This window comes from Lonchura striata, chromosome 22 (genome assembly GCF_050655825.1).
Source record: "Lonchura striata isolate lonStrDom1 chromosome 22, ASM5065582v1, whole genome shotgun sequence".
Lineage (NCBI taxonomy): Eukaryota > Metazoa > Chordata > Aves > Passeriformes > Estrildidae > Lonchura > Lonchura striata.
In genome coordinates this window covers 4,050,182-4,073,145 of record NC_140724.1, presented here as the reverse complement: position 1 = coordinate 4,073,145, position 22,964 = coordinate 4,050,182, and the positions used below count along the sequence as shown (strand labels likewise).

At 47.8% G+C, this 22,964-nt stretch overlaps 1 protein-coding gene across 4 annotated transcripts in view; it reads right to left on the bottom strand.

Moving 5' to 3' along the window:
• Positions 1-22,964, bottom strand: part of DOCK5 (dedicator of cytokinesis 5) — an 85,746-nt gene that overhangs the window by 16,271 nt on the left and 46,511 nt on the right. For all 4 annotated transcript variants that reach the window (XM_085559227.1, XM_077789239.2, XM_085559226.1 and 1 more), the window contains 22 exons: positions 22,893-22,963; positions 21,094-21,200; positions 20,316-20,452; positions 19,542-19,637; positions 18,042-18,140; positions 15,855-15,949; positions 15,263-15,341; positions 14,972-15,072; positions 13,982-14,040; positions 13,354-13,508; positions 12,012-12,097; positions 11,367-11,523; positions 10,138-10,178; positions 9,956-10,046; positions 8,963-9,082; positions 7,885-7,974; positions 7,027-7,131; positions 5,526-5,667; positions 3,162-3,243; positions 2,897-2,981; positions 1,821-1,907; positions 1,238-1,414 (listed from right to left, as the gene is read on the bottom strand). In XM_085559227.1, coding sequence (XP_085415353.1) covers positions 1,238-1,414; positions 1,821-1,907; positions 2,897-2,981; positions 3,162-3,243; positions 5,526-5,667; positions 7,027-7,131; positions 7,885-7,974; positions 8,963-9,082; positions 9,956-10,046; positions 10,138-10,178; positions 11,367-11,523; positions 12,012-12,097; positions 13,354-13,508; positions 13,982-14,040; positions 14,972-15,072; positions 15,263-15,341; positions 15,855-15,949; positions 18,042-18,140; positions 19,542-19,637; positions 20,316-20,452; positions 21,094-21,200; positions 22,893-22,963 — 2,262 coding nt within the window. The remainder of the gene's footprint in view (positions 1-1,237; positions 1,415-1,820; positions 1,908-2,896; positions 2,982-3,161; positions 3,244-5,525; positions 5,668-7,026; positions 7,132-7,884; positions 7,975-8,962; positions 9,083-9,955; positions 10,047-10,137; positions 10,179-11,366; positions 11,524-12,011; positions 12,098-13,353; positions 13,509-13,981; positions 14,041-14,971; positions 15,073-15,262; positions 15,342-15,854; positions 15,950-18,041; positions 18,141-19,541; positions 19,638-20,315; positions 20,453-21,093; positions 21,201-22,892; position 22,964) is intronic.

The following is a 22,964-nucleotide window of genomic DNA, read 5'->3' as shown; positions in this document are numbered from 1 at the left end:
CTTCTGCCTTCTGTGAATACAGGGGAGGAAGGGCAGGTTTTGGCTTTTCTCTGGTACCCAGGCTGCCCACAAGGCAGGAGCAGGTTCTCATCCCACTGCAAAGGAAGAGCTGGATCCTCCCCTGGCCCTGAGAGCTCTAAACCTGAATCCTTCCACCTTTCAGCCAGTGCAAACCTCAGCTCTCTGTGCTCCTCTCCCCCTGGCTGAGCTCTGCACACACAGAGCCCCAGACAGGGCTGAGATGGAGCTGGAGCTGCTCCCACCTGGGCCTGGCACGCTGCAGGGCTCCAGAGCAGCTCCCAGAGCCCTGCAGTGCTTTGGGAAGGGACTTCAGGGCTCAGGCTGCTCCCTGGGCACTGCCAGGGATCCAGAGCAGCCACAGCTCACTGGGAATTCCCTCCCAGCCACTCCCAGGGAACAACTCCTGCCCAACATCCCACCCATCCCTGCCCTCTGGCAGTGTGAACCATTCCCTGTGTCCTGTGCCTCCATCCCTTGTCCCCAGTCCCTCTCCAGGGAATTTTGGAATGGTTTGGCTGGGACCTTAAAAGTCTTTAAAAGTCACCCAGTGCCACCCCTGCCATGGCAGGGACACCTCCCACTGTCCCAGGCTGCTCCAGCCTGGCCCTGGGCACTGCCAGGGATCCAGGGCAGCCACAGCTGCTCTGGGAATTCCATCCCAGATCCTCCCACCTATTGGGAACAGCTCCTGCCCAATCTCCCACCCATCCCTGTCCTCTGGCAGTGGGAGCCATTCCCTGTGTCCTGTGCCTCCACCCCTTGTCCCCAGTCCCTCTCCAGGGAATTTTGGAATGGTTTGGCTGGGACCTTAAAAGTCTTTAAAAGTCACCCAGGGCCACCCCTGCCATGGCAGGGACACCTCCCAGGCTGCTCCATCGGGGACTTGGGCACTGCCAGGGATCCAGGGGCAGCCACAGCTCACTGGGAATTCCATCCCAGCCCCTCCCCACCCTCTCAGGGAGGAATTCCTTCCCAAAATCCCATCCATCCATCCATCCATCCATCCATCCATCCATCCATCCATCCATCCATCCTTCCATCCATCCATCCATCCCTGCCCTCTGGCAGTGGGAGCCATTCCCTGTGTCCTGTCCCTCCATCCCTTGTCCCCAGCCCCTCTCCAGCTCTCCTGGAGCCCCTCCAGGCTCTGAGCTCTCCCTGGAGCCTCCTCCTCTCCAGGTGAACACCAGAGGGGCTCCCTGGGTGTGCCAAGGACCTTTTCATAGTTGGTGTAGCCCCCCATGACGGCGGGGTCCACGATGCCGCTGAGCAGCATGGACAGGGGGTGCACGGGCAGGCTGCGGTCCCACGTGTGCTGCTGCACGATGTTGGTGATCCTCTCATTGGTCAGCTCCATGGTTTCTATGGCGTTCTCCAGGGGGCTGATCTCCTCCTGAGGGACAGAAGAAACAGAATGAGCCTTCTGCAGAGTCGCAGGATAAAGCTTTCAGACCTTCATGCAGTTTTTAGGGAGAAATCCTTCCCTGTGAGGGTGGGGAGGGGCTGGGATGGAATTCCCCGAGGAGCTGTGGCTGCCCCGGATCTCTGGAAGTGTCCAAGGCCAGGCTGGAGCACCCTGGGACAATGGAAATTGTCCCTGCCCATGGCAGAGGGTGGCACTGGATGATTTTAAGGTCTTCCTAACCCAAACCATTCCTCTCCACTGAGTAAGAAACTCAATAATTTGGTTTAATCTGAGCCACATCCAACAGTGGAAGGACTGGCATTGCCAAGTGCTCCAAGGCTTTATTCCATGAGGGATTGGAGAGGAGAAGATGCAGCCCATGTGGAGAACTCACCGTTGTGACCTGTTTGACCTCAAACCACTTGAGGATGCCTGGAAAGGAATAAGCTGTTGTGTAGGTTGTCCTCTCTATCCACATGTTCTGGTCAGAGAAGGAAAGAAAGAGATCTGAGATGTAAGGGAAATATTTGGTCTTGCTGAAACGTAAATTTTAAGGAATTTAGAGATTTTAGAGGAGCTAAGATTTTAGTTAGAGATAAGCCTTACTAGAGTAAATTAAAATAAATGAGTAGGCCTTGATGAAGTTAGGAGTTAACTAATAATTGCTCGTCAGCACAATGTTGAGTTAGCTGGGTTTATAATGAAGAATATAAACTGATAAACAGCTTTTAGGAACATCAGACAATTGTGGCCTCCTCTGTTCTGAAACCAATTGAAGACAAGGAATGGGAGTTCTACCAAGAGTTCATTTGTCATATTTGCATTGCAAAGGTAGAAAGGTCAGAACGAGGAAGACTTCATTGACTTCCTCATTTTGGGACCCTCCCCATGGAAGGGACACCGACCCATTTCAAGGGACAAACCACGAGTGCTGAATGGCTTTTGAAATGAGGAATGGGATGTACCAAAATGATGAATATGCATTTGTATTTTGGGTATTCAACACTTGGATGGATAAAAGGACTCTGTAATCACCTGGAAGCTGCTGTGTGGATTTGGGATCCCACACACAATAAACACACACTTTGTAACTTTAAACTGTTAGAGAGTGTTTGTCCGTCACAGTTGGATATTGGTACTAGATCAATATCCAGATTTTCTTTAATAAATCATTGCAACTCAAGCCTCTCCTGCGTGGAATGAGGCTTCCGGGACGAGCTGGCAGAACTCCACAGCCATTCTCTGGGATGGGCTCTGGTGAGGCTGGGCTCCCACACACATTTATGGATGCTGAATGTTCAAACTCCAGCTGTGAGGAGCTGAGCATCACCCCCAGCTTCAGGTGGAGACCGCAATGCCCTTTGTGTCTCCTGCTTTTTCCTTCCCAACTTCTGTGGTCCCAACAGAGGGAAAAGGTGACAGTTTGGTCAAAATGCCACCAACAAACCCGACAAAAGGCAAAGGACTCACAGCAAACTCGTTGTCTGGATCTTTTTCTCCTTTCCTGACAGGTCTGGAGTGAGTGAATTGCTGCACCTCGTTGGCTCTGTAGTAGCTGAGAAGAAGCAGAGTAAAAAGGTGATTTTCCTCACCTCCCATCCTCCTCACTCAAATGTTCAAGTGTTTCCTCACAGTTGGTGGGAAGGAATTGACACAATTTACACAAGACACAAAGGCACAGCACCTTGTGGGGAAAACACACACAAAACGTTGAGGGAAAAGAAAAAGAAATTACTTTAAGATCTGCTCAGGAACAGGTTTGTCTTTGTAATTAGGTGGCAGGTTCATCACAGGCTTCACAATGAAGCACTGCACATCTGAGCAGCTCTGGTTAAGGATGAAAAACTAGGAACCCTTTTGGGAAAACAGGAGAGGGAGAGAAAAACCCTTCCTGTTTCCACTGTCAGACTTTTCCACAAATCCCTGTGCTCTCGTTAAGTATTTTTCTTCAAACCTGACTAATTCATCACAAATCACAGGCATTCTGTTGCACCTTGCAGTTCGTAGGCTCCTTGTGAATTAAAAACCCAAAAAGAAAAGGACTTTACAAATAATAATCCCAGAATGGTTTGGGTTGGAAAGGACCTCGAAATTCAGCCATGGCCAACCCCTGCCATGGACAAGTTCACCTTCCACTACCCTAGGGTGCTCCAGCCTGGCCTTGGACACTTCCAGGTGCTGAAATTCCCTGAAAACGCTTGGGAATCCTTGGCACCACTGATTCCTACTTTGGGAGACAAGAAAAAGAGCAGCAAGGTTCTGCAGGAGGTTCAGTGATGCATCTTCCTTTTCCCACCCCACAGTTATTTCTCTCTCTCACCCCACAGTTATTTATCTCAGGCTGCTGCTCCTTCCCTCCCAATTTTTACATTCATGAAGCCAACTGAACAAAGGAATTGCTTCACACTCGGCTTTTGCACCTGTGAATCATGACAGACACGAAAAAGATCTTAGCAATTGTATCCCCAAGCACAACAGCTTATCGTGTTCCTCCAAAATTCTGCTTTAAGGACTGTGCTGAGGCTTTACAGGAACAAAAACCTGTCTGGAAAAGCAAGGCTGAGCCAATCTGACCCCATTAGGAGATGTCTGTCAGAATCGGAGGTATTGATGATTCTGAGATTGTAAAAGTCTCTGTCTGTCACCCCGCTGCCAAAGCAGAAGCCATAATTGGTCTGTGCTGGTTTCCAGGTTGTTTATTCTGTTTATCTCTCACATGTTCTGCTGCCCTGCCCAGCTCTGTCCTGCAGGGCAGCGTGTGGGGCTCTGCCCTCAGTGGGATGTCCTGCACATCTCCCCGTGCCCAGCTGTGCCCCTGGGCTGCTCTGGGCTGCAGGGAGCCCCGAGGCTCAGCACAGCTCACCTGGCAGCCCCAGCACATCACTACCAAAAGAAGAACGAGGTGTTTTGTCATAAAAGAGCAAAAAACCCAGCCTAAAGAAATAAAAAAAGAGCCTGAGGCAAAGAAGGTTAAAGGAGGCTGAAAGTAAAACCAACCCCAGGAGCAGCAAGATCTGCCTGACACAACAGAGGTCTGGGCACTCCTCATCTCAGGAGGTTGAGGGGAGTCCAAGGAGAACCTGTCCCAAATCCAAGCCCTGCAGCTGCTCCCTTTATCCCAGGGCTGTGCCAGAGTCCCGGAACCCAACACCCCCAAACCTTGGGGAGGGTTCAGATCTGCATCCAAATTCTGCTGCTCAGCTTCATCCCGAGCCAGGAAGATCAGAACAAACACAAACAGATGCAAAGGAAGCAGCTGAAACAAAGCAGCAACAGAAGAGGCATTTTTGATACCAAGTTTGATCCTGAATGGATTTTAATTTCCTCTGTGGATTCAGTGCTTGGCAGGAGGATTGAGCAGGAAGCATCTGCTATCACTGCCTGGGCTGGGCCTTTGTGCACAGGGTTTGAGGGCCAAAAAGGACCTTCAGATTCCTCAGCCTGGCCTGGGGAGCACAGGCTGGAAACCCAGAACTTGGTTTTCCTGACTGAAGCCACTGGCAGCAATCTGGAGCATCTCCACTGCCTCACACTCACAATTCAGAGGATTTAAGCTTGGTGGGGAGCTTGGGACACAGCCTGGAGTCCCACCAGCAAGGAGGAAAAATAAGAATTAAAAAATAGCAAGGGCTCTGCACTTAACAACTTTTAGTGACATAATCACTTCACACTTCTTACAAAGGCACTTTCAGGGGAAAAAACACATAAACCCCAGCACTTCATAAATGCTGAAGGACTGCAAGGAAGAAGGGAGTACCCTGCACTTCTCATCCTACTTTCACAGCCTGCATTTCCCATCTTTCACCCAGAAACAGCCAAGTGGGTCCCACCATGGCCCAAGCAGCCAGCACCACCTGAGTGAGAACACAGGAGATCCTCCCTGCAGCCTGATTCTCACCCTGATAGCGACTTGTTGAACTCTGACAGCCTCAAACAGCCTCTAAATCCCCCCTTACGACTCTGGGCAGCCCCGTTTTCATGCCCAGTGCCTGCCTCCACATCCCCCTGGAGCAAGAACCCCTCACTCCTCGCTGCTGCTGCTGTGGCAGGGAACAGGGAGCTCTGGGGTGTGCCAAGCTGCCCCAAACCCAAAAGATACACTGTCTGGGGGAAGCCTTGATCTCCTCTGCTGGAGGGGCTGTGCTGGTCATCTTCTCAGCACTGGGGAACTGCGTCAGCAGCTTCAGGTTAAAATCCTCCCTCCGCTCGTACTCTTTGCCACGGTAGATGAAAACCTTATTCTGTGGGCAGGAGAAGAAAAAGGGAATTAAAATACAACAAAGCAGTGGGACAGAGCTTTCCAAACCTGGTTTATGGGAAAGGTGGATTCCAGCTGGACAGAAAAGGTGAAGGGATGAACAAGGTTGGAATGAGGGCACAGCACCTCCTGGGAGCCAGGGGAACCTCAGATTTGTCTAAAAAATCCATTGCTCCAAAAAGAATCATCAGCTAGGGTTGGAAAGGAGATTTTAAAGGCCACCTGCAATGAGCAGGGCCACCCTCACGCAGGTTTGTCCACACAGACACAGCCCAGAGTCACTGGGCTGCTCACACCTCCCAGCACCCCCAAAACCCCCAGCTTCAGCACAGGAATCTCAGCCAGGAGCTGGATTTTAGTACCAGAATAAACGTGCCAGGAAATTCTTAAATACAGGCACCTGCCTGCCAGGCCTGGTGTGAGCTCCCTGAGGGATGTCCCTGGGCACAGGTGGGAATTCCACCTCGGTCCCATTCCTGACCACCACCACCCACGATGTCCTGGCAGTTCTGTTCTCACAGCCACCACCAGACCAGGGCCAACCATTTTTCCACCTGGCAGCGGTTTCAGGAAGGGATGGATTCCAAAACCTGGCCTGGAGCTGAAAGCCCTCTGTGCCATCTCCTCACACAGCTCTAACTTAACATTCTCCTCTTTTTTTTTAAGCTTGGCTTCCACTGAAGACCAGAACTTCAAATAGCTCCAGGCTGAGCAGGTAAAATGGCCCTGAATTTTAAATAACAGGAGTATTTTCAGCCTTGCTGACCCTGGATCTGAGTCATTCCCGTCCTCCACGCAGATCCAGCAGTGCTCAGCAGCTGTCTTAAATAAGAAGCACCTTTACAACTGAATTCTTCTGTGTGGGACAAACTCTACCTGAGAGAGAGTTTGTCCCACACATAATATATCTCATTATATCATTATATATATAAATATATCATTTTATGTATATATCATTTTATATGAATAATCCCCATCCTGAAAATTTGGTTTATTGAGGCTGAAAAGCAATGGGATAATTTCTTCACAGGCCAAACATTTTCTAACAGCAGCAATTCCATTCCAGAGGGAGCACAAACACAGAATGTAAATTCTGCTTAAATCCATAGAAGAATTTAACACTCATCTAAAAAACCTATTGTAACACCCAGACTCCACTCGAGCTGGAACACACAAAATTTAATCTCTAACTTGATTAATTTTAGACATTCCTGGGATTTAGATCTGTCAGTGCCACTGAAAGGAAAAGGAGTTTGGCACCGAATTTTCTTGGAAGCTCTGCAAAAATTGTGACTTTTAGGGTCTCCAGCAGTGGAGAAGTTGAGTGGGGAAGGATCCTCACCCTCAGGAAAGAGGGAAAACCCTGTCCATAGTATCCAACAGCAAAGTACTCGGGCTGAGGTCTCATGGCCTTCATGATGTTCTCATAGAATGTAGCTCTTTTTTTCTGGAAAAGAAAACAACATTTTCACTTTGGGATAGTCCAGGACACTGCCAGCTCACATTCCCAGGGACAATTCCTGAGCTCTGCCCGCAGAACACACTTCACAACTGCCCTTTGATGCAGTCTCTCATCCTTATCCATTTACTTGATTAAATATTTGCTTTTTCTGGGCCAGAACCAACTTCATTTCCTGGTCTGCAGGCATGAGAACAATGCCACGGCTTTAGGATTCCAGAAGGATATTTGAAATCCTTCACTGTGGGAAAACAAATGAAATACAAATACATTCTGAAAGAGAACAGACACAAATGGTGACAAATGTCAGAGAACTGGCAGAAATAAAACTGGGCAGATGATTCTGCTGTGAAAGAACATAAAGACCATCTGGTTCCATCCTTAACCACTAAAAAGCAGAATTCAGAGCCAAGAGGATTCTCTAGCTCTGTGCTCATGCCCAGCACTTTTACCACAGAAATAACAAGGTGATGTGATTTATGGAGCCTGAAAATACACCCTGGATGTCACTTCATTTGGTTAAGAGCAAGAATTCTAAACATCTGCAAATGGTATTATCATGCTAATTAGGAGGTGAAAAGACACTATGAAAATATTTATTCTACTACTAACCTTTACAAAACCATGGGGTTAAGTTGGTTTGTTTGTCTTTAACATGCGTTTATTTTAGGCTTATCCTGCTTGAACAGTATTAACTGAAGCAGTCAGCAGGCTGCTGGATATGGAGGAAGAAAGCCTTACCAGGAGATTACCAAGTCCCTCGTAGTCAAAGACCTTGTTTTCATACATGTCAGCCAGCTCCTTGCTCAGCTGAATGGCTTTTTCCCACATCTCCAGAGGGTGAGGACAGGCAGGAGGGGGAAGAACAGCACAAGCAACATGAAAGACTCAGTTAAAAGCCTTCATTAGCACAGATAGGTAAACAAAATGCAGCTGATTTTAATTCAGGCACTACTTTCATGCTCTGCCAGGTTTCCCTCAGACTCTGCTGTGCATTTTGGGTTTTTTTTTGCAGGGATTATTACAGTCATACAGATCTTGTGATTTGGAGATCTGAGAGTGATTTACAAAGCCAGGTCTCCACTGAGATCCGGACACGAGAAACTGAGGCACTGGGAGGAGGAAGGACAGGCCTGAACAGCAGAGAGAGAAGCCCAGGTGGTCTCCTGCTCCAGCAGCACTGGGACAGGGGCTCCTTGGGTTTGTCTCATCATGGAATCATGGAATTTGGGTGGAAAGGGACCTCAAAGCCCAGTGCCACCCCTGCCATGGGGAGGCCACCTCCCACTGTCCCAGGCTGCTCCAGCCTGGACACTCCCAGGGATCCAGGGGCAGGCTCCTCCATCCCAAACCCTGACATTCCTTCCCAAAATCCCACCTAAATTTCCCTTATTTCAGCTCAGGGCCATTCAGCCCTGGCAGAAGCCTCTCCCCAAGGTCAGTGCCAGCCAGGGAAGCCCAGAAACCTGCCAGGAGCCACTCCCAGGGGAAGCCAGGAAGGAAGGAAAACTCCTGCCCTGTTCCCATCTACCCAGAACAGCTTCACCTTCCAGACACTCTTTGGCCAGCACAGAAATAGGATTTAAAGATCTCCAGACAAACACGTGCCTTTGTGTTTGGTGGTATTTAAATCCTGATGGCAGCATTGGGATCCCTGTCCAAATCCCAGCCAGGTGTGGAACCACATCTGCTTTTCCCCTTGTAACCAACCCCAGCCTGCCCCAACCACCGAGAATTCCCCAGTAAGGAAATCCTAAATCCACAGCAAAGTGGATTTGCCAAGGCAGGGCTTGCTGCAGGAATGGGGTGAGGATCTCACCTTGCCTCTGTCGAAGAAGGAGATGATCTCCTGGTAGAGCTTCTCCTTGAGCTCCTGCTGGGAGTACACGCAGTAGGAATCCCTCTGCAGCAGGTGAGGCACGCAGGGCTTCTCTGACCACTGGCACAGGGAAAAAGGCAAAGCTGGAACAACTGCCACACTTCCAGATAAATCCTCACAGGGCGACTCAAAGCAAATCCCTCATCGAGGCAAAGGAAGTTTGGCAGGGATATAAACCTGAGACGTTCTCTCCCAGCTCACTGCAGCAGGAGGATGCTAATAATGATTCTTCTTATAATGTTATTATCTGATTATATCACTTATTTTATGTATAACATGCAATTATATAGACATATCATATGTGATTATTTGTATCTCATATCATTATATATATATTGTTAATGTAGGTGAACTCAGTGGGAAGAAATGAAGATGTTTGACTCGATTTAGAAGGCTGAATTATTTCTTTATTATAACTATGCTAAAATACATTAATATGCTATATAAAAGGAGGATATTAAAAGTACATACTACTTTCTCTGACCCTATCTCTAACCCTAACCCAACTTGTGCCCCTCTCTGAGAGTCCAGCCCCAGGTGGGTTGGATTGGCCACCAGGCTCAAACAATCCTCACCAGAATCCAATCAAGCACTTATTTTAGGTAAACAATTCTCTAAACACATTCTACATAGGAAAAACAAGGAGCAGAACTAGAAATTGTTTTCTCTTTCATTTCTCTCTGCGCACCTCTATGAAAAATCCCGAGAGGGAGAGAAATGTGCTTGTCACGTATATATAACTATATCATTTTATGTATATATAATTATATACATCATAGTTATAATTATTTTGCTGTGGAATCCCCAAGACTGTCAAGCCCCTCAATGACCACTGCTACCTACATGATTCAAAGTCCCATTAAAAGCAGAAAAATGAGGGTTTTGGTTATTCTGAGGTGTTTGTGCCTCATGAAATCCCAAACCCGGGGGTACCTGGAGCAGCTCGGCGTGCAGGAGCAGGGTGTAGGCAGCCTCTGTGAAGTTCTCACAGTCTGTGTGCAGGTCCCTGAGCTTGTACAGATACCTGAGCAGAGCAAAAGCAATTCCTCGGTGTGAATTCCTCCTGTGTCCAAGGCAGCTCCAAAGGCTCGTCCAGGCTCAAGGACACGGCCTACCTGATGTAAATGTCCTCTCGCTTCTTCTCCTTGTAAAAATTCTGCCAACAAGAGAAAAAGTCCAACGTTGGCAATGTGGAGCAACACAGATTTGCAGAATCATCTCTAGGCAAGTAACCTGAGCAGCAGTTTTAGGAATTTCAGGGATATTTGCTGTTGTTTTGGCTGCTCAGGTGGATCCATCTCTGGGACCATCCCTTCATACCAGAGGGGCACCAGGACCTCCAAAAAAGGGACAAACCAGAGAAATCACTTGTCTAAAGTTAGACAGGCTCTTTGCAGGGGAACAAGATCCCAGTCTCTGCCTGTGTCCCAGGGTTCCAGATTGGGAGGATCAGCCAAGGACCTGATTTTGGACTGTCCATCTTTCTGTGATTATAGCTCCAGAGCCTGACTCGAGCACATCATTAACCAAAAGTGGCATGAGGAATTCATTAAAATCGTCCCCTAGATCGAAAAGGACTCCAAGGGGGTCTAGAAAAGCCATGGGGAGGTGCCCAAAGCCCAGAGGAGTGGTCCTCAGCCTAGGGCAGGTGTCCCCAGCCTGGGGGAGATGTCCCCAGCCCGGGGGAGGTCCCTAAAGCCCAGGGGAGGTGTCTCCAGCCCAAGGGAAGGGTCCCCAGCCCAAGGGAAGGTCCCTAAAGCCCAGAGGAGGTGTCCCCCAGCCCAGGGGAAGGGTCCCCAGCCCAAGGGAAGGGTCCCCAGCCCAAGGGAAGGTCCCTAAAGCCCAGAGGAGGTGTCCCCCAGCCCAGGGGAGGGTCCCCAGCCCAGGGGAGCTGTCCCCAGCCCAGGGGAGGGTCCCCAGCCCAGGGGAGCTGTCCCCAGCCCAGGGGAGGGTCCCCAGCCCAGGGGAGGGTCCCCAGCCCAGGGGACGTGTCCCCAGCCCAGGGGAGGGTCCCCAGCCCAGGGGACGTGTCCCCAGCCCAGGGGACGTGTCCCCAGCCCAAGGGAAGGGTCCCCAGCCCAAGGGAAGGGTCCCCAGCCCAAAGGAAGGGTCCCCAGCCCAGGGGACGTGTCCCCCAGCCCAGGGGACGTGTCCCCCAGCCCAGGGGAGGTGTCCCCAGCCCAGGGGAGGGTCCCCAGCCCAAGGGAAGGGTCCCCAGCCCAAGGGAAGGGGTCCCCAGCCCAGGGGAGGTGTCCCCAGCCCAGGGGACGTGTCCCCAGCCCAGGGGACGTGTCCCCAGCCCAAAGGAAGGGTCCCCAGCCCAGGGGAGGGTCCCCAGCCGTACCAGCACGTTGACGGTGCAGCTCATGCGGTTCTCCTTGCTCTCATCGTGCATGATGGTCCTGTAGTCCAGCAGGTTCTCCAGGAGGCTGCTGACCAGCAGGGCAAACACCTCTCCCGGGGCTGACAGGTACTTGTGCTTCCTGCAGTGCTCCAGCAGCCTGCAGGGACACGGGCACGCTCAGCTCTGCCTCCCAGCACTGCCAAATGGCATTTCCCTGCCAATTCCCCAAAATCTTCACCGTTTCCCCGGATGGACACTCGGTGCTGGACACACACACCTGAGACTGCCAACTCAGGCAGGGCAGGACAGCACTTGCTGGTCAAAAAAATCGAGTTTTTGCTGCTAAAAGCTCCAATTTTGCTTTAACTTTGAGCCTGCTCTTCCACTTGCAGCCCCCTCCCAAAGTTTGGCAGCCGACTCTGATTTCCATCTCCAGGTTAGGGCAGTTAAAAGTGCAAATAAACCTCTCATTTTTGGGCAATCAGCCTCAGAACACCTGCACAGCACTAAGATCACTGCAGCTGCACCAGCTTCCTGCTCACTGGAATAATTAACGAATTAGGGCTTCTTTGCATTAGAAAAGCAGCCCAATAAAGTGCGGAAAAATATATAAAAAGAGCCTCCAGGTGCTTTATAAAAACTCACAGTTTCTCCAGCAGGATCTTGTACTGCTCATCCCCTCGGCCCCCCTCCACCTCCTGGTCCAGCCTGGTGATCAGCTCGTTTTCAAACTGGAAAGGCACAAAAATCCCAGTAAAGCAGAGAGCAGCTCCCAGGGGCTGCCACAGGAACAGCCTGGGGGGCTCCTGAGCCTCCCCACAGCCGAGGCCGGGCTGCTCTCAGTGCTGAAACACAAAAAAAGGAGGAAAAAATCCAAACTGGCAAGATTGGAGCAAGGAAATGCAAGTCCCCCCCCTCCCATCCCACACAGCAACGCTCTGCGCCCAAAAAATCCCAATATTTGACTGCCCAGCAGCTTTCTGCAGCCACTTACTGTCTGGTGTGGGGGATTTTGTTATTGTAAAGGTAAATAAACAGCTAAAATTGTATTTTAGACCCGCTGAGGGTCCCCAAACTGCTTCCCAGTTCAGAGGTGAGCATTGACACCTCTGCTAATGCAGGGAAGGGTGAAAAAAGGGGAATCCAAGGATTGACAAAGTCATGGCAAGGCTCAGGCAGGACAGAACTGGCAAGTCCTGAACCCTACAGACCAGAGGGACTTGCCAAGGGGTTTGGCACAATTTTGGGTGGGAAGTTTTTTGTTTTGTTCAAGTGTTCTATTCTTATTTTGCCCAATGGAGAATATGGAACATTTGTAGTGAAGATACCAGTATTGTGTGTCTATTGCAAATACATGTATTACAGTGCATTTATATATATATATATTATTATTTTAATATATATTATTTTAAATATACTGTATTTTTATATTTATGTATTTATATATTTATATATTTATATATTTATATATTTATATATTTATATTTAAATATATTAAATATTTTAGTATATACTATTTTAATATATACTATACTATATATTTACTATTTTAATATATATTTTAATATATTATTTTAAATATATAATATCTATATATTTATAGATTTATATATATTTATATTTAAATATTAAATATTTTATTATATACTACTTTAATATATATTATTTTAAATATATAATATTTTTATTTTCTATATGTATATATTTATATTGTTTATATATTTATATTGTTTATATATTTATATTGTTTATATTTAAATATATTAAATATTTCATTATATACTATTTTAATATATATATTATTTTAAATACGTATTATTTTATAGTCGTATATAATGAATATTCAATCACATTCTGTATAATTCTGTACATATAATATTATGTATTAAAATATTGATTTTTGCATATTGTATATCTGTATTTCATATTATATTGTATTTAATAGCTATATATATTGTATATATTAATTATATAGGGCATGCCTTACCATGTGGAAGTTCCCGTTCCCACTGAAGTTGAACTCACACTGCATCATGTCAAAAAAAATGGGAATTGTTGCTTTCCTCAGCTCAGGCTCTGGGACCAGGGTCACCTCCAGGATCGGCCCCACCATTGCTGGGATGAATTTTATTTTGTGGGGACCTGCAAGAAATTGAAAGTCAAAAGTCAAATCCATCCAGGGGCAGGGTTTGGATTTCCCAATGTTTAAGCACATTATTCACACAACAAACACTCTGCTCAGAATGTGGATTTGATGTGGATGTTACTTAAGGAAGAATTAACAGGTTACAGCTCCAAAACTCAGGATTAGCCCAAGGAAATAATTGGGCTGAATTGTAAAGCACAAAAAAAACTCTCTGAAAAATCCCACTCAACCTTTACATGGCAGAACATCCTTTAGAAGGAATCTAAGAAATCATCTCAGCAACTGATGTGAGGAGAAAATCAGCTTTTCCAAGTTATTCACAGGAAAAAGGAGGATTTTGTGTGCTGAAACAGCTGAAGTTTAAGTGCATTTCCCCACATTAAACACGTGCAGCTTTTATAAGGAAATAAAAGGATTTGAAAGCCAGCTTGAGGGCTGGAATAAAGGTAATTCTTTAGCTGGAACTCACCCAGGTTATACCACATATCCCTGATTTTGAAGCCGATTTCTTTCCTCATGTCCCCATACCTGGAAACAGAATTCAAAGGAAGAGATGAGAAAGGCCCAAGCACTGAGATGATCCTTGGAATGCTGCTGGAGAATGAAAGGCAAAGCCACAGGTGCCCGTGGCTCACTCTGAGAGGGCACTGCAGACTGCTGAGAGCAGGATTTCCTGGAAATTCAGATTTCCTGAAAGCTGCAGCCCTCCTCCTGCTTCCTGCAATTCCACCCCACCTTGGTTGGGTTTGGGGTTTTTTTCCTAAAGCTTTAATCTCTGATATCAAGGCAAAGCAAAAAGATTTTGCTATCAGGCTTCTTCAAGCCACTTCTGCAGATAAAAGGGACAAATCATAACAAAAGTCTGTGTCAAGATGCTCAGAGGCACCCAGCTCCAAGGAAATGAAGATGCAAAAGCTGCTCAGTGACTAAAAATTACTGGTTTGGAGCTATGAATGGCACTGAAAAGAAGAAAAAAATAAAAGGTGGGGGATTAAAAGCTGGAGAGCTTTTAGGATTCCTCTGACCTATGAAAAATAAAAGGTGGGGGATTAAAAGCTGGAGAGCTTTTAGGATTCCTCTGACCTATGAAAAATAAAAGGTGGGGGATTAAAAGCTGGAGAGCTTTTAGGATTCCTCTGACCTATGAAAAATAAAAGGTGAGGGATTAAAAGCTGGAGAGTTTTTAGGGTTCCTCTGACCTACCTTCCACAAAGGCTGAGGAATTGCAAAAGGGAATTTTGGGAATCATGACAACCTTTCCATTACCGACCTCTCCGTGGAGAGACTCCTGGCAAGGTGTTCAAGATCTGCCTGCCCAAACCTCAAGCAGCCCTAATTTACAGCCCTGACATCTTGTCCTGGTCCCTCCCTTATCAGGGTGGCTTAATCAGCATTTCCACCCCGGGGCTGTGTGAAAGTGCCTGGAACAGCAAAAAAAGGGCCAGAAATGGGAACTCACTTCTTGATGATTTTGTTGCGTTTGGCCTGGGAGAAGGTCTCCAGCTGGAGGGACTCGTGAGTGAGGAAGGCCACTGCCAAATGGAAATAATTATTCCAGAGCTGGGGGAGAGAGAGGAGATTAAAATGGGAGGATAACAAAGGAAAAGCAACAACGGGCACAAAAGAAGCTGCCCAGAGCTCCCTCCATGAGGAGGGGAACCACAGTGAGCCACAGCCTGCTACCAGTGGGATTTAGCTGTTCTAGCAGGTCTGGGATCCATAAGGAAATCCAGAAAAACAGGACAATCACCTGGAGTTCAAAATTAGCTTGATCCAGGAAGAAGCGGTTGAGGACGGAGGTGAATTGGTTCACTGCCCGGAGGAAAACCCTGAAGAGATAAAAACATCAAATAAAGGCGATTCTGTGAGCAAAATCAATGACATTGCAGCTCTGGGTTACAGCTCCATGTGCAAGCTCAGGAGGCAGCAAGAGATGCTCTCAAAAAAGGCAGGAATCCCTTTAAATCAGGGAATATTCAGGCAAAGTTAACCCTTGGTTTAACAGCCTCAAGTTGCATCAGGGAGGCTCAGGTTGGATATTGGGGAAAATTTCCTCTCTGCAAGAGGGGTTAAGCATTATCCAGTTCTGGCTTTAGGTTTTCCATGTGATTCCCCCAGAACTGAGACCAAAAAAGCTTCTGTGGATTAAGTTGTAAAAAAGACCTCAGGGTTCGATGATGTTCTAGGCAGGACAGAGATTTCCAGTTCCAGCAGTGGAACTAAAACGGGCTGAAATCTGATTTAAACCAACCTGAAGCAGCTGAAGAAAATAAACTGCCTTGTGTGAGTGGCAGGTCCAGGGAGGCTCCAAAGCCAGACTTAACCCAGATTTAACCCTGTACCTGCTCTGCATCATGTTCATCACCATCCAGTCAGCTGCATACACGTTTTTCCCAATCAGATCCTTGAACATAATGAATGTTTCCATCAGGAAATCCTGTTGGAAAAAGAAAAGCCCATCAGGTTGCACGTGGTGGGTTTGTGTCCCTGGAATTACGGGAGATGCTGTGAGCTGGTGAAATGCAGATTGCAGTGATTAATGACCGTGCTGATTGGCAATTAGTGCCCTGCCCTGCCTAAGAGGGGTCTCTCATTCTGTTGGTACAGCCCAATAATGAAATTATTCCTGACATCTCATCCATCCACTTGCACAAGGAGAAATAATTGCACAGAATGTTGGTCTGCTTAATGGTATCTGTCTTTGCTGTTTTGCATTAAGCTGTGCACAAGCTGGATTAGAGAGCAAAACCAATATTGCAAGGCTTGTTCCCAAATCTCTGAGTGCTGACAGTGCAGCAGATCTAAATGATCTAGGAAGTCTGAAATGATAATGTAATTTCACTCACTAATTAGGGTTAAATCTTTCCTGGTCCAGTTTAAAGGCAGTGAATATAACACCAGAGATGCGATTTAGATGTGATTCTACATTATTGTAGAGAATACACTTTTTTGCACAAACACCCTCCAAACGTGACTTCAAACTTGGAAAAAAACAAGGTTGAATTGCAGAATGAGAGGAAAAAAAAAGGAAAAATAACAGAGATAAGCAAAAGAAGGGAATATCAAGAATATTGATCTCCTCCTTGTGGTCTCTGCAGATACAAAAGCCACTCTGAGCTCTTAAATCAATTCTATTCTCTGCAGCAGCACATTAATATTCAAATATGAGAGGGACACAAAGAAGGTCACAGGAGGAACCATCCCCTTGAAATGATCACCAGCAAAAAAATCTGTTGAGCTGAACAGTTTGGGCTGAAGAATTGGCAAGATATTGATGGAGAAATGAAGCACTCGGTGCTGCCTCAGTAAAAATCCTTTTGGCATTGTTAAATCAGAGCCTGAGGAGAGGGTTGGACTTGACACGGGCACCTTGAAAATATGAATTAACTCCTAAAAGTGCTAAACTCACCAGGGAATGAGGCCAAGGCAGCACAAACATACCCAAAAAAGAACAACAAAAATAAAAGGAGTTTTAAACCCAAAACTTTCTGTTGGTATCAACAACCACCACACCACTACAAAGGCAGATTTGCTCCTGATTTAAAGGTGTATAAAAATCAGATTAGAAATTATTATTTTCTATAATCATCCTGAAAATCTTCTCACTGGATGAACACTTCCAGAAATCCTGAATCTTTCTGATTTTGGTTTATTTTTTCTTTCCTTCCTTCCTGCTCAACAAATCATTTGGGTAAGATAAAACCAGTCCTAAACCCACATGAAGTGTGAGTGATCTGTAGATGGCTCTGTTGCTCCACGCTGGCTCAAGAGCGGATTTTGCAAGTGATTGTCTGTGAAATTCTGTATTTCCAACTGCACAGGGGGAAAAAGGGATCACCTTGGCTCCCAAAACTGAATTCCAAAGCTTCTGGTGGGTTTTGTGGAAGAACACAACTCCAGGCCCTTCCCCAGCTGGTATTTCAATAAACAGCCACTTCCCAATTTCAAAATAAGAATACAGAGACAAAAAAGCTCCAACAGTTGGGTACCAGTCTTGCTAAAATATTAATTTAGGTGAGTTTGGGGGGAAAGCTGCTGATTTTAAGCAGAAAAACCCCTCAGAAATGTAGTATTTCACCTTATTTCACACCCGAAGTTTTTGGGGACGTGAATTTTCAACATTTTGAGAACTTTCTGCACTAAAGCAAGATTCAAGCATTTCATTAAACTTCAGAGGAGGGGAAAGAATTAGATAAAGAGAACAGGGGCACAAAGGGAGCACCAGATAAAGGGAAATGTTTCTCTTTTCCATCTTCATTCCCTCTTCTGGTTCCTGACTCAAATCAAACATTTCTTTACCCATTCAAAAATGTTTTTCCTCGATGCCACAAATGCTGCTCTTGGGCTCTGCTGAGTCAGCAATCCCCCCGATGCCCAGCAAGGGTGACAGGAATAAATTCCCAGAAATTGTGGCCCCAGGAGCCACTGCTGAGGGTTTGCTCACCCCAAAATCAGCCCAGAAATGACCCTGCAGAGCAGAGAGGTGCTGCTGGGTGGGCTGAGGTCATTCCCCAGCCAGGCTGACTTACAATGATGTCCTGCCTGGTTTTGAAGGTGTTGATGTAATGGCTGTAATGGAAATCATCCATCTGCCTCAGGATGGCTGTCATGCAGGCCACGAAAATACCCTGGAATGGGAAAACCACAAAATACTGGGTTATTTGCCTGGGTTAAGCACTGGAACTTCTAAGTGTGGCACATCAGTGTGACCTGGTCAAGTATCACTGATCAGAATATCCTTATCTGTGTCCTAACATCAACCTCTAAACCAGTCAAGAATTCCTAAAATTAAAGCTTGAAATCTGGCTATTGCTTTCTTTCCCCCCCATGGATTGCAAAAGAAACACATCCTTCAAACACAGAATTTTGTTTTGTATATATTGATCTACTCCATCAGATATTAGAAGTCTTTTCCAAGCTGACTCAGATTTCCAGATTTAGCAGGGCCAGCTGCAATTCTTATGGGTAGCACATTAAAGTGACCCCAGACTTATCAAAAATCAGGTAAATCCCCAGCTCCTGGCTTCCCCATCCTTCTGTAGATGAGCTCCAGGGTGAATTTTAACACCCCAGCTGCCACACAGGGCTCAGAAATGCCCCTGAATGGTCTCATCCCCCAGCATTTCATCCTCTTGAGCCCAGGTGACAAAATGCAGCAAAGATCCTGTGTCAGGCGCTGCACTGACACAGAATTCTGAGCACAGGGGCCAAAAGGAAACGACTCAGTGACTCAGCTCAGACTGGAGAGGGATAACCTGAATCCTAATCCTCAGAAAAAACACCAGGAGCCATGGCTGGGTGACAGAGAAACCCTGCAGGGCAAGGAGGGATGAGTGCATCAGGCACTGCTGCCCACTGAGAGCTCCCAGGGGAGTGAAGCCCTGTGTCAGAGGGGCTGGAGAAAGAAGGGAGGCAGAGAAGGGCTCCCAGGGTATGAACCCTCTGTCAGAGGGCTGGGGAGGCAGGGAAAGGCTCCCAGGGTATGAACCCCTGTGTCAGAGGGGCTGGGGAGGCAGGGCAGGGCTCCCAGGGTATGAACCCTGTGTCAGAGGGGCTGGAGAAAGAAGGGAGGCAGAGAAGGGTTCCCAGGGTATGAACCCGTGTCAGAGGGCTGGGGAGGCAGGGCAGGGCTCCCAGGGTATGAACCCTGTGTCAGAGGGGCTGGGGAGGCAGGGGTGGGCTCCCAGGGTATGAACCCCACTGTCAGAGGGGCTGGGGAGGCAGGGGTGGGGAAGGGCTCTCAGGGGAAGGGACACAGAGGTGGGGAAGGGCTCTCAGGGGAAGGGACACAGAGGTGGGGAAGGGCTCTCAGGGGAAGGGACACAGAGGTGGGGAAGGGCTCTCAGGGGAAGGGACACAGGGGTGGGGAAGGGCTCCCAGGGTATGAACCCGTGTCAGAGGGCTGGGGAGGCAGGGCAGGGCTCCCAGGATATGAACCCTGTGTCAGAGGGGCTGGGGAGGCAGGGCAGGGCTCCAAGGTGAGTGAACCCCTCTGTCAGAGGGCTGGGGAGGCAGGGCAGGGCTCTCACGATGTGCGGGGACTGGCGGCTCATCCCGATCACCGTGCGGTTGACCCGGCGCAGCAGCCGCTCCATCATCAGCTGCACGTGCAGAGCAGTGGCACCCTGGGGACAGCCAGCAAGGGACATTGGAGACCATTGCTCAGGCACAGCCTTCCTGCACAGCTCCCTGTGTGGGACGACTGCCCTGGCAGCGTTCAGTTGCCATTAGGGGAAGAAGAAGAAGGAGATTTAAGCGCACGAGCGATCGATTCAAACGCTCTGGGATTCACTTGGTGGAGAATTCCCTTAATGGATCTGTCCCAGCTTCATCAGCTCATCCTGAGGCTTCCACATCTTTTCTCTGAGCAGTTCAAACCACTCTGTTCACAGCCCCTAAGAACAGTTCCCATGGCCAGAGTGGGAAGTGCATCTTTCTGCCTGAACAGTGATTGTTGTCCTTATTCCACAATAGAAAGAATGAGCAACCCCCTCATTTTTATACCATATAATATTTCTTTGACTTGCTCCAAATTACTGAACAAGCCACCAAAGCAGCTGAGATGACATATTGGTCCCTAGAAAGGGAAGTAACTGCTTCTAGTAGTGATAACAACTAATTCAGCCTTTCCTGACTCCTTTTCAGACAGAGCTCCTACAAAGACCTGCACAGCAAGGCATCACAAAATTTCTATAAATATCACAATTCTGGCTCATTAAAGCATAAGCTGAGCATGTTTCTTTCCTGTAACATCTCAAAAGAAGAACTGAGCTGAACTGGCAGCCCTGAGAGCTCGTGCTCACCACATCTTTGCGGTCCAGGACCTCCAGGACACTGCTCAGGAGCTGGGAGCTGGCCTCGTGGTCGGGCTTGCTGGAGTTGTCATCCAGCTGCCCACTCAGCTGATCGATGAGCAGGGGCAGGAGGGCATCTCTGCACTCTGCAAAGTGACACAGGGACAGAGCAGAGCCTCAGCATGCCTGGCTGTGGGCACCTCACAGCAGGGTCCTGCTCCTGATTCCATCTGGGACAGCAGAACTTGCTTAAAGCCACTGGAGTTACAAAAAAAGGACTGGAGAGAGTCATAAATGATCTGTAATTTGAATAATGGAATGCCAGAATGGGTTAAGTTGAAGGGACCAAAAAGATAATCTCATGCCACCCCTGCCATGGCAGGGACACCTCCCACTGTCCCAGGCTGCTCCAGCCTGGCCTTGGGCACTGCCAGGGATCCAGGGGCAGCCACAGCTCTGGGAATTGCAGCTCAGGCCCTGCCCACCTTCACAGGGAGGAATTCCTTCCCAATATCCCATTTAACCCTGCCCTTTCATTCATAAATTCTGTATATTCCACCAAACAGCACACTCAGCTTCTCCCTCCTTCTACATCACCACCCTGGATCAGGATCCCACATACTGGGCACTGAATAAAGACTGAACAGCAAAAAAACTCAGTTCTTCCACGGCAAGGAATGCTTTGAGTTGGATTTAATGGTGGATTGCCCCTGATGACTGACAGGGGAAGGGTTTTGAAGGGTGGGTGGCCCCTGGCAGAACCCAGAGCCTTCCAAGTGCCACTCACCAGCCTGCTTGAACAGGTCACTCTCCACGATCTTGGTCAGGCAGTTCAGCTTCTGCCGGACCAGCTGGTTGTCAGGGATGCTCTGGATGAACTTGCTGAAGAGGACACTGTGTGCAGCACAGAGGGAGCAGAGGGTCAGCATTCCCAGCCCATCCATCCCACACAGACACTGCCAGGCACCCGGGCCACACCAGAAGTGGCAGCTGTGCTTCTTCTGTGCTTCTTGGGGGTCTGTGGCACAGGAAAAACTCCTCTCTCCCTCCATGGACTGAGTATTGATTATCTGAAGGGTGGGAACATGACTGGAGGGTCCAAATGTGTCTCACTATGGTTTGTTGGAATTGGAGAGGGGAGGAGGAATGTTTTGGAAGGTTTTCATTTTGGAGTTGGTGTGTGTTTTTCTTTTTTTTTTCCTTTTATAGTAGAAGTAGTTTAATAAAGTTTTTTCCTTTGTTATTAAGCTTGGGCCTGCTTGTGGGAATCCAGGGCTTCCCTCTGGCTGCCCTGGAAGGCCTGGGACCCTTTAAATGGTGCTTTTATTCTAGGACACGCCAGGTACATCCCAAACCCTAAAACAGGCACTGCTCTGTGCCCTCCCAAAGCCAGGGTCCTCATAAGACAGGAAAACTGGACAGGACAAACACCCGTTAAACCAATATGGTTAATCAAACGTTCTCCCTTTATTAGAGAGAAGATGGCAGTTTTTATACACTTCTATTTAGTTTACAGTTTACAAAGGCACTCTCATTGGCAAGCCAACATTGTTTGTCTTAAGGTGGCCTAAACCTCACACTATAAACCTGTGCTGCTTCACACCCAGACAGCCCAGTGCTCCCCATCACACATTAATACAATTTCTAACTGTGCCACAAACTCTTAATTTCTAACTGTGCCATAAACTCTTAATTTAATTTCTAACTGTATCCCAGGCTTGGAGGCCTCACAAGGCCCAGACCTGAGGTCTAGACTGGAGTAGCTTAAATCTTATTCCAGACATAAATCATGGCCTCTCTCTCACCCTGCAGTGCCACACAGGTAAATCCCACTAGCTGTCACACCCAGGGAAAGCAAGAGTTTGGAAAGATTCATTTGAACCAACTCAGCAGCCCGCTGGTGAAATTTGGAACATCCACAGCAGCAAAGGCACAGCCTCCTTCCAGATGCCCCTTTCATCTCCAACCCCAGATTCCCTTAATTCAATTCCAGGGACATTTGCTGCCTCTCTGCTGCTGCCCAGCAAATCACTTGTGTCAGGGCAAGGAGGCAGGGCTGGGCAAAGCTCTGAGCACCAGGAATCCACAGGGCTGAGAATTTCCCAGATAAAAACAACTTTTGGGTTCCCAACCAAAGCTTGGCCTTTGCCACACTTTCCAAGAGCATTCACCAAGAGCTGGTGGAAACTTGCACGAGGTTTCAACACTTCACTGCCCTCAGATTTTGCTTTTCAGTAAAATCTCAAGGTGCCTGTTAGGATCCCAGAATCCTGGAATGATTTGGGCATCAAGGGGCACTAAAATCACCCAGCTTCACCCTGCCATGGGCAGGGACACCTCTCACTGCCCCAGGTGGCTCCAAGCCCATCCAGCCTGGGCTTGGGCACTCCCAGAATGAAAAACTGGGATGCAGAGAATCCTCTGAACTCCACTAACATCCTGTAAAGCCCTGCAAGCACTTCCTCGAGTCCATGCACAGGATCTGCGCCATCAGATCATAACCAGAGTGGCTCTTTTTAGCCAAAGCTCCAAAGCTCTTCCCACCAGATCAGATGGGTTTAGAGGACAAACAAACTTAATAGTTACCTGAGCTCAACGGGGTCAAATACCAGCTTGACATCATTTATGATGCTGGGCAAATATTTTAAAGCTGCCCCC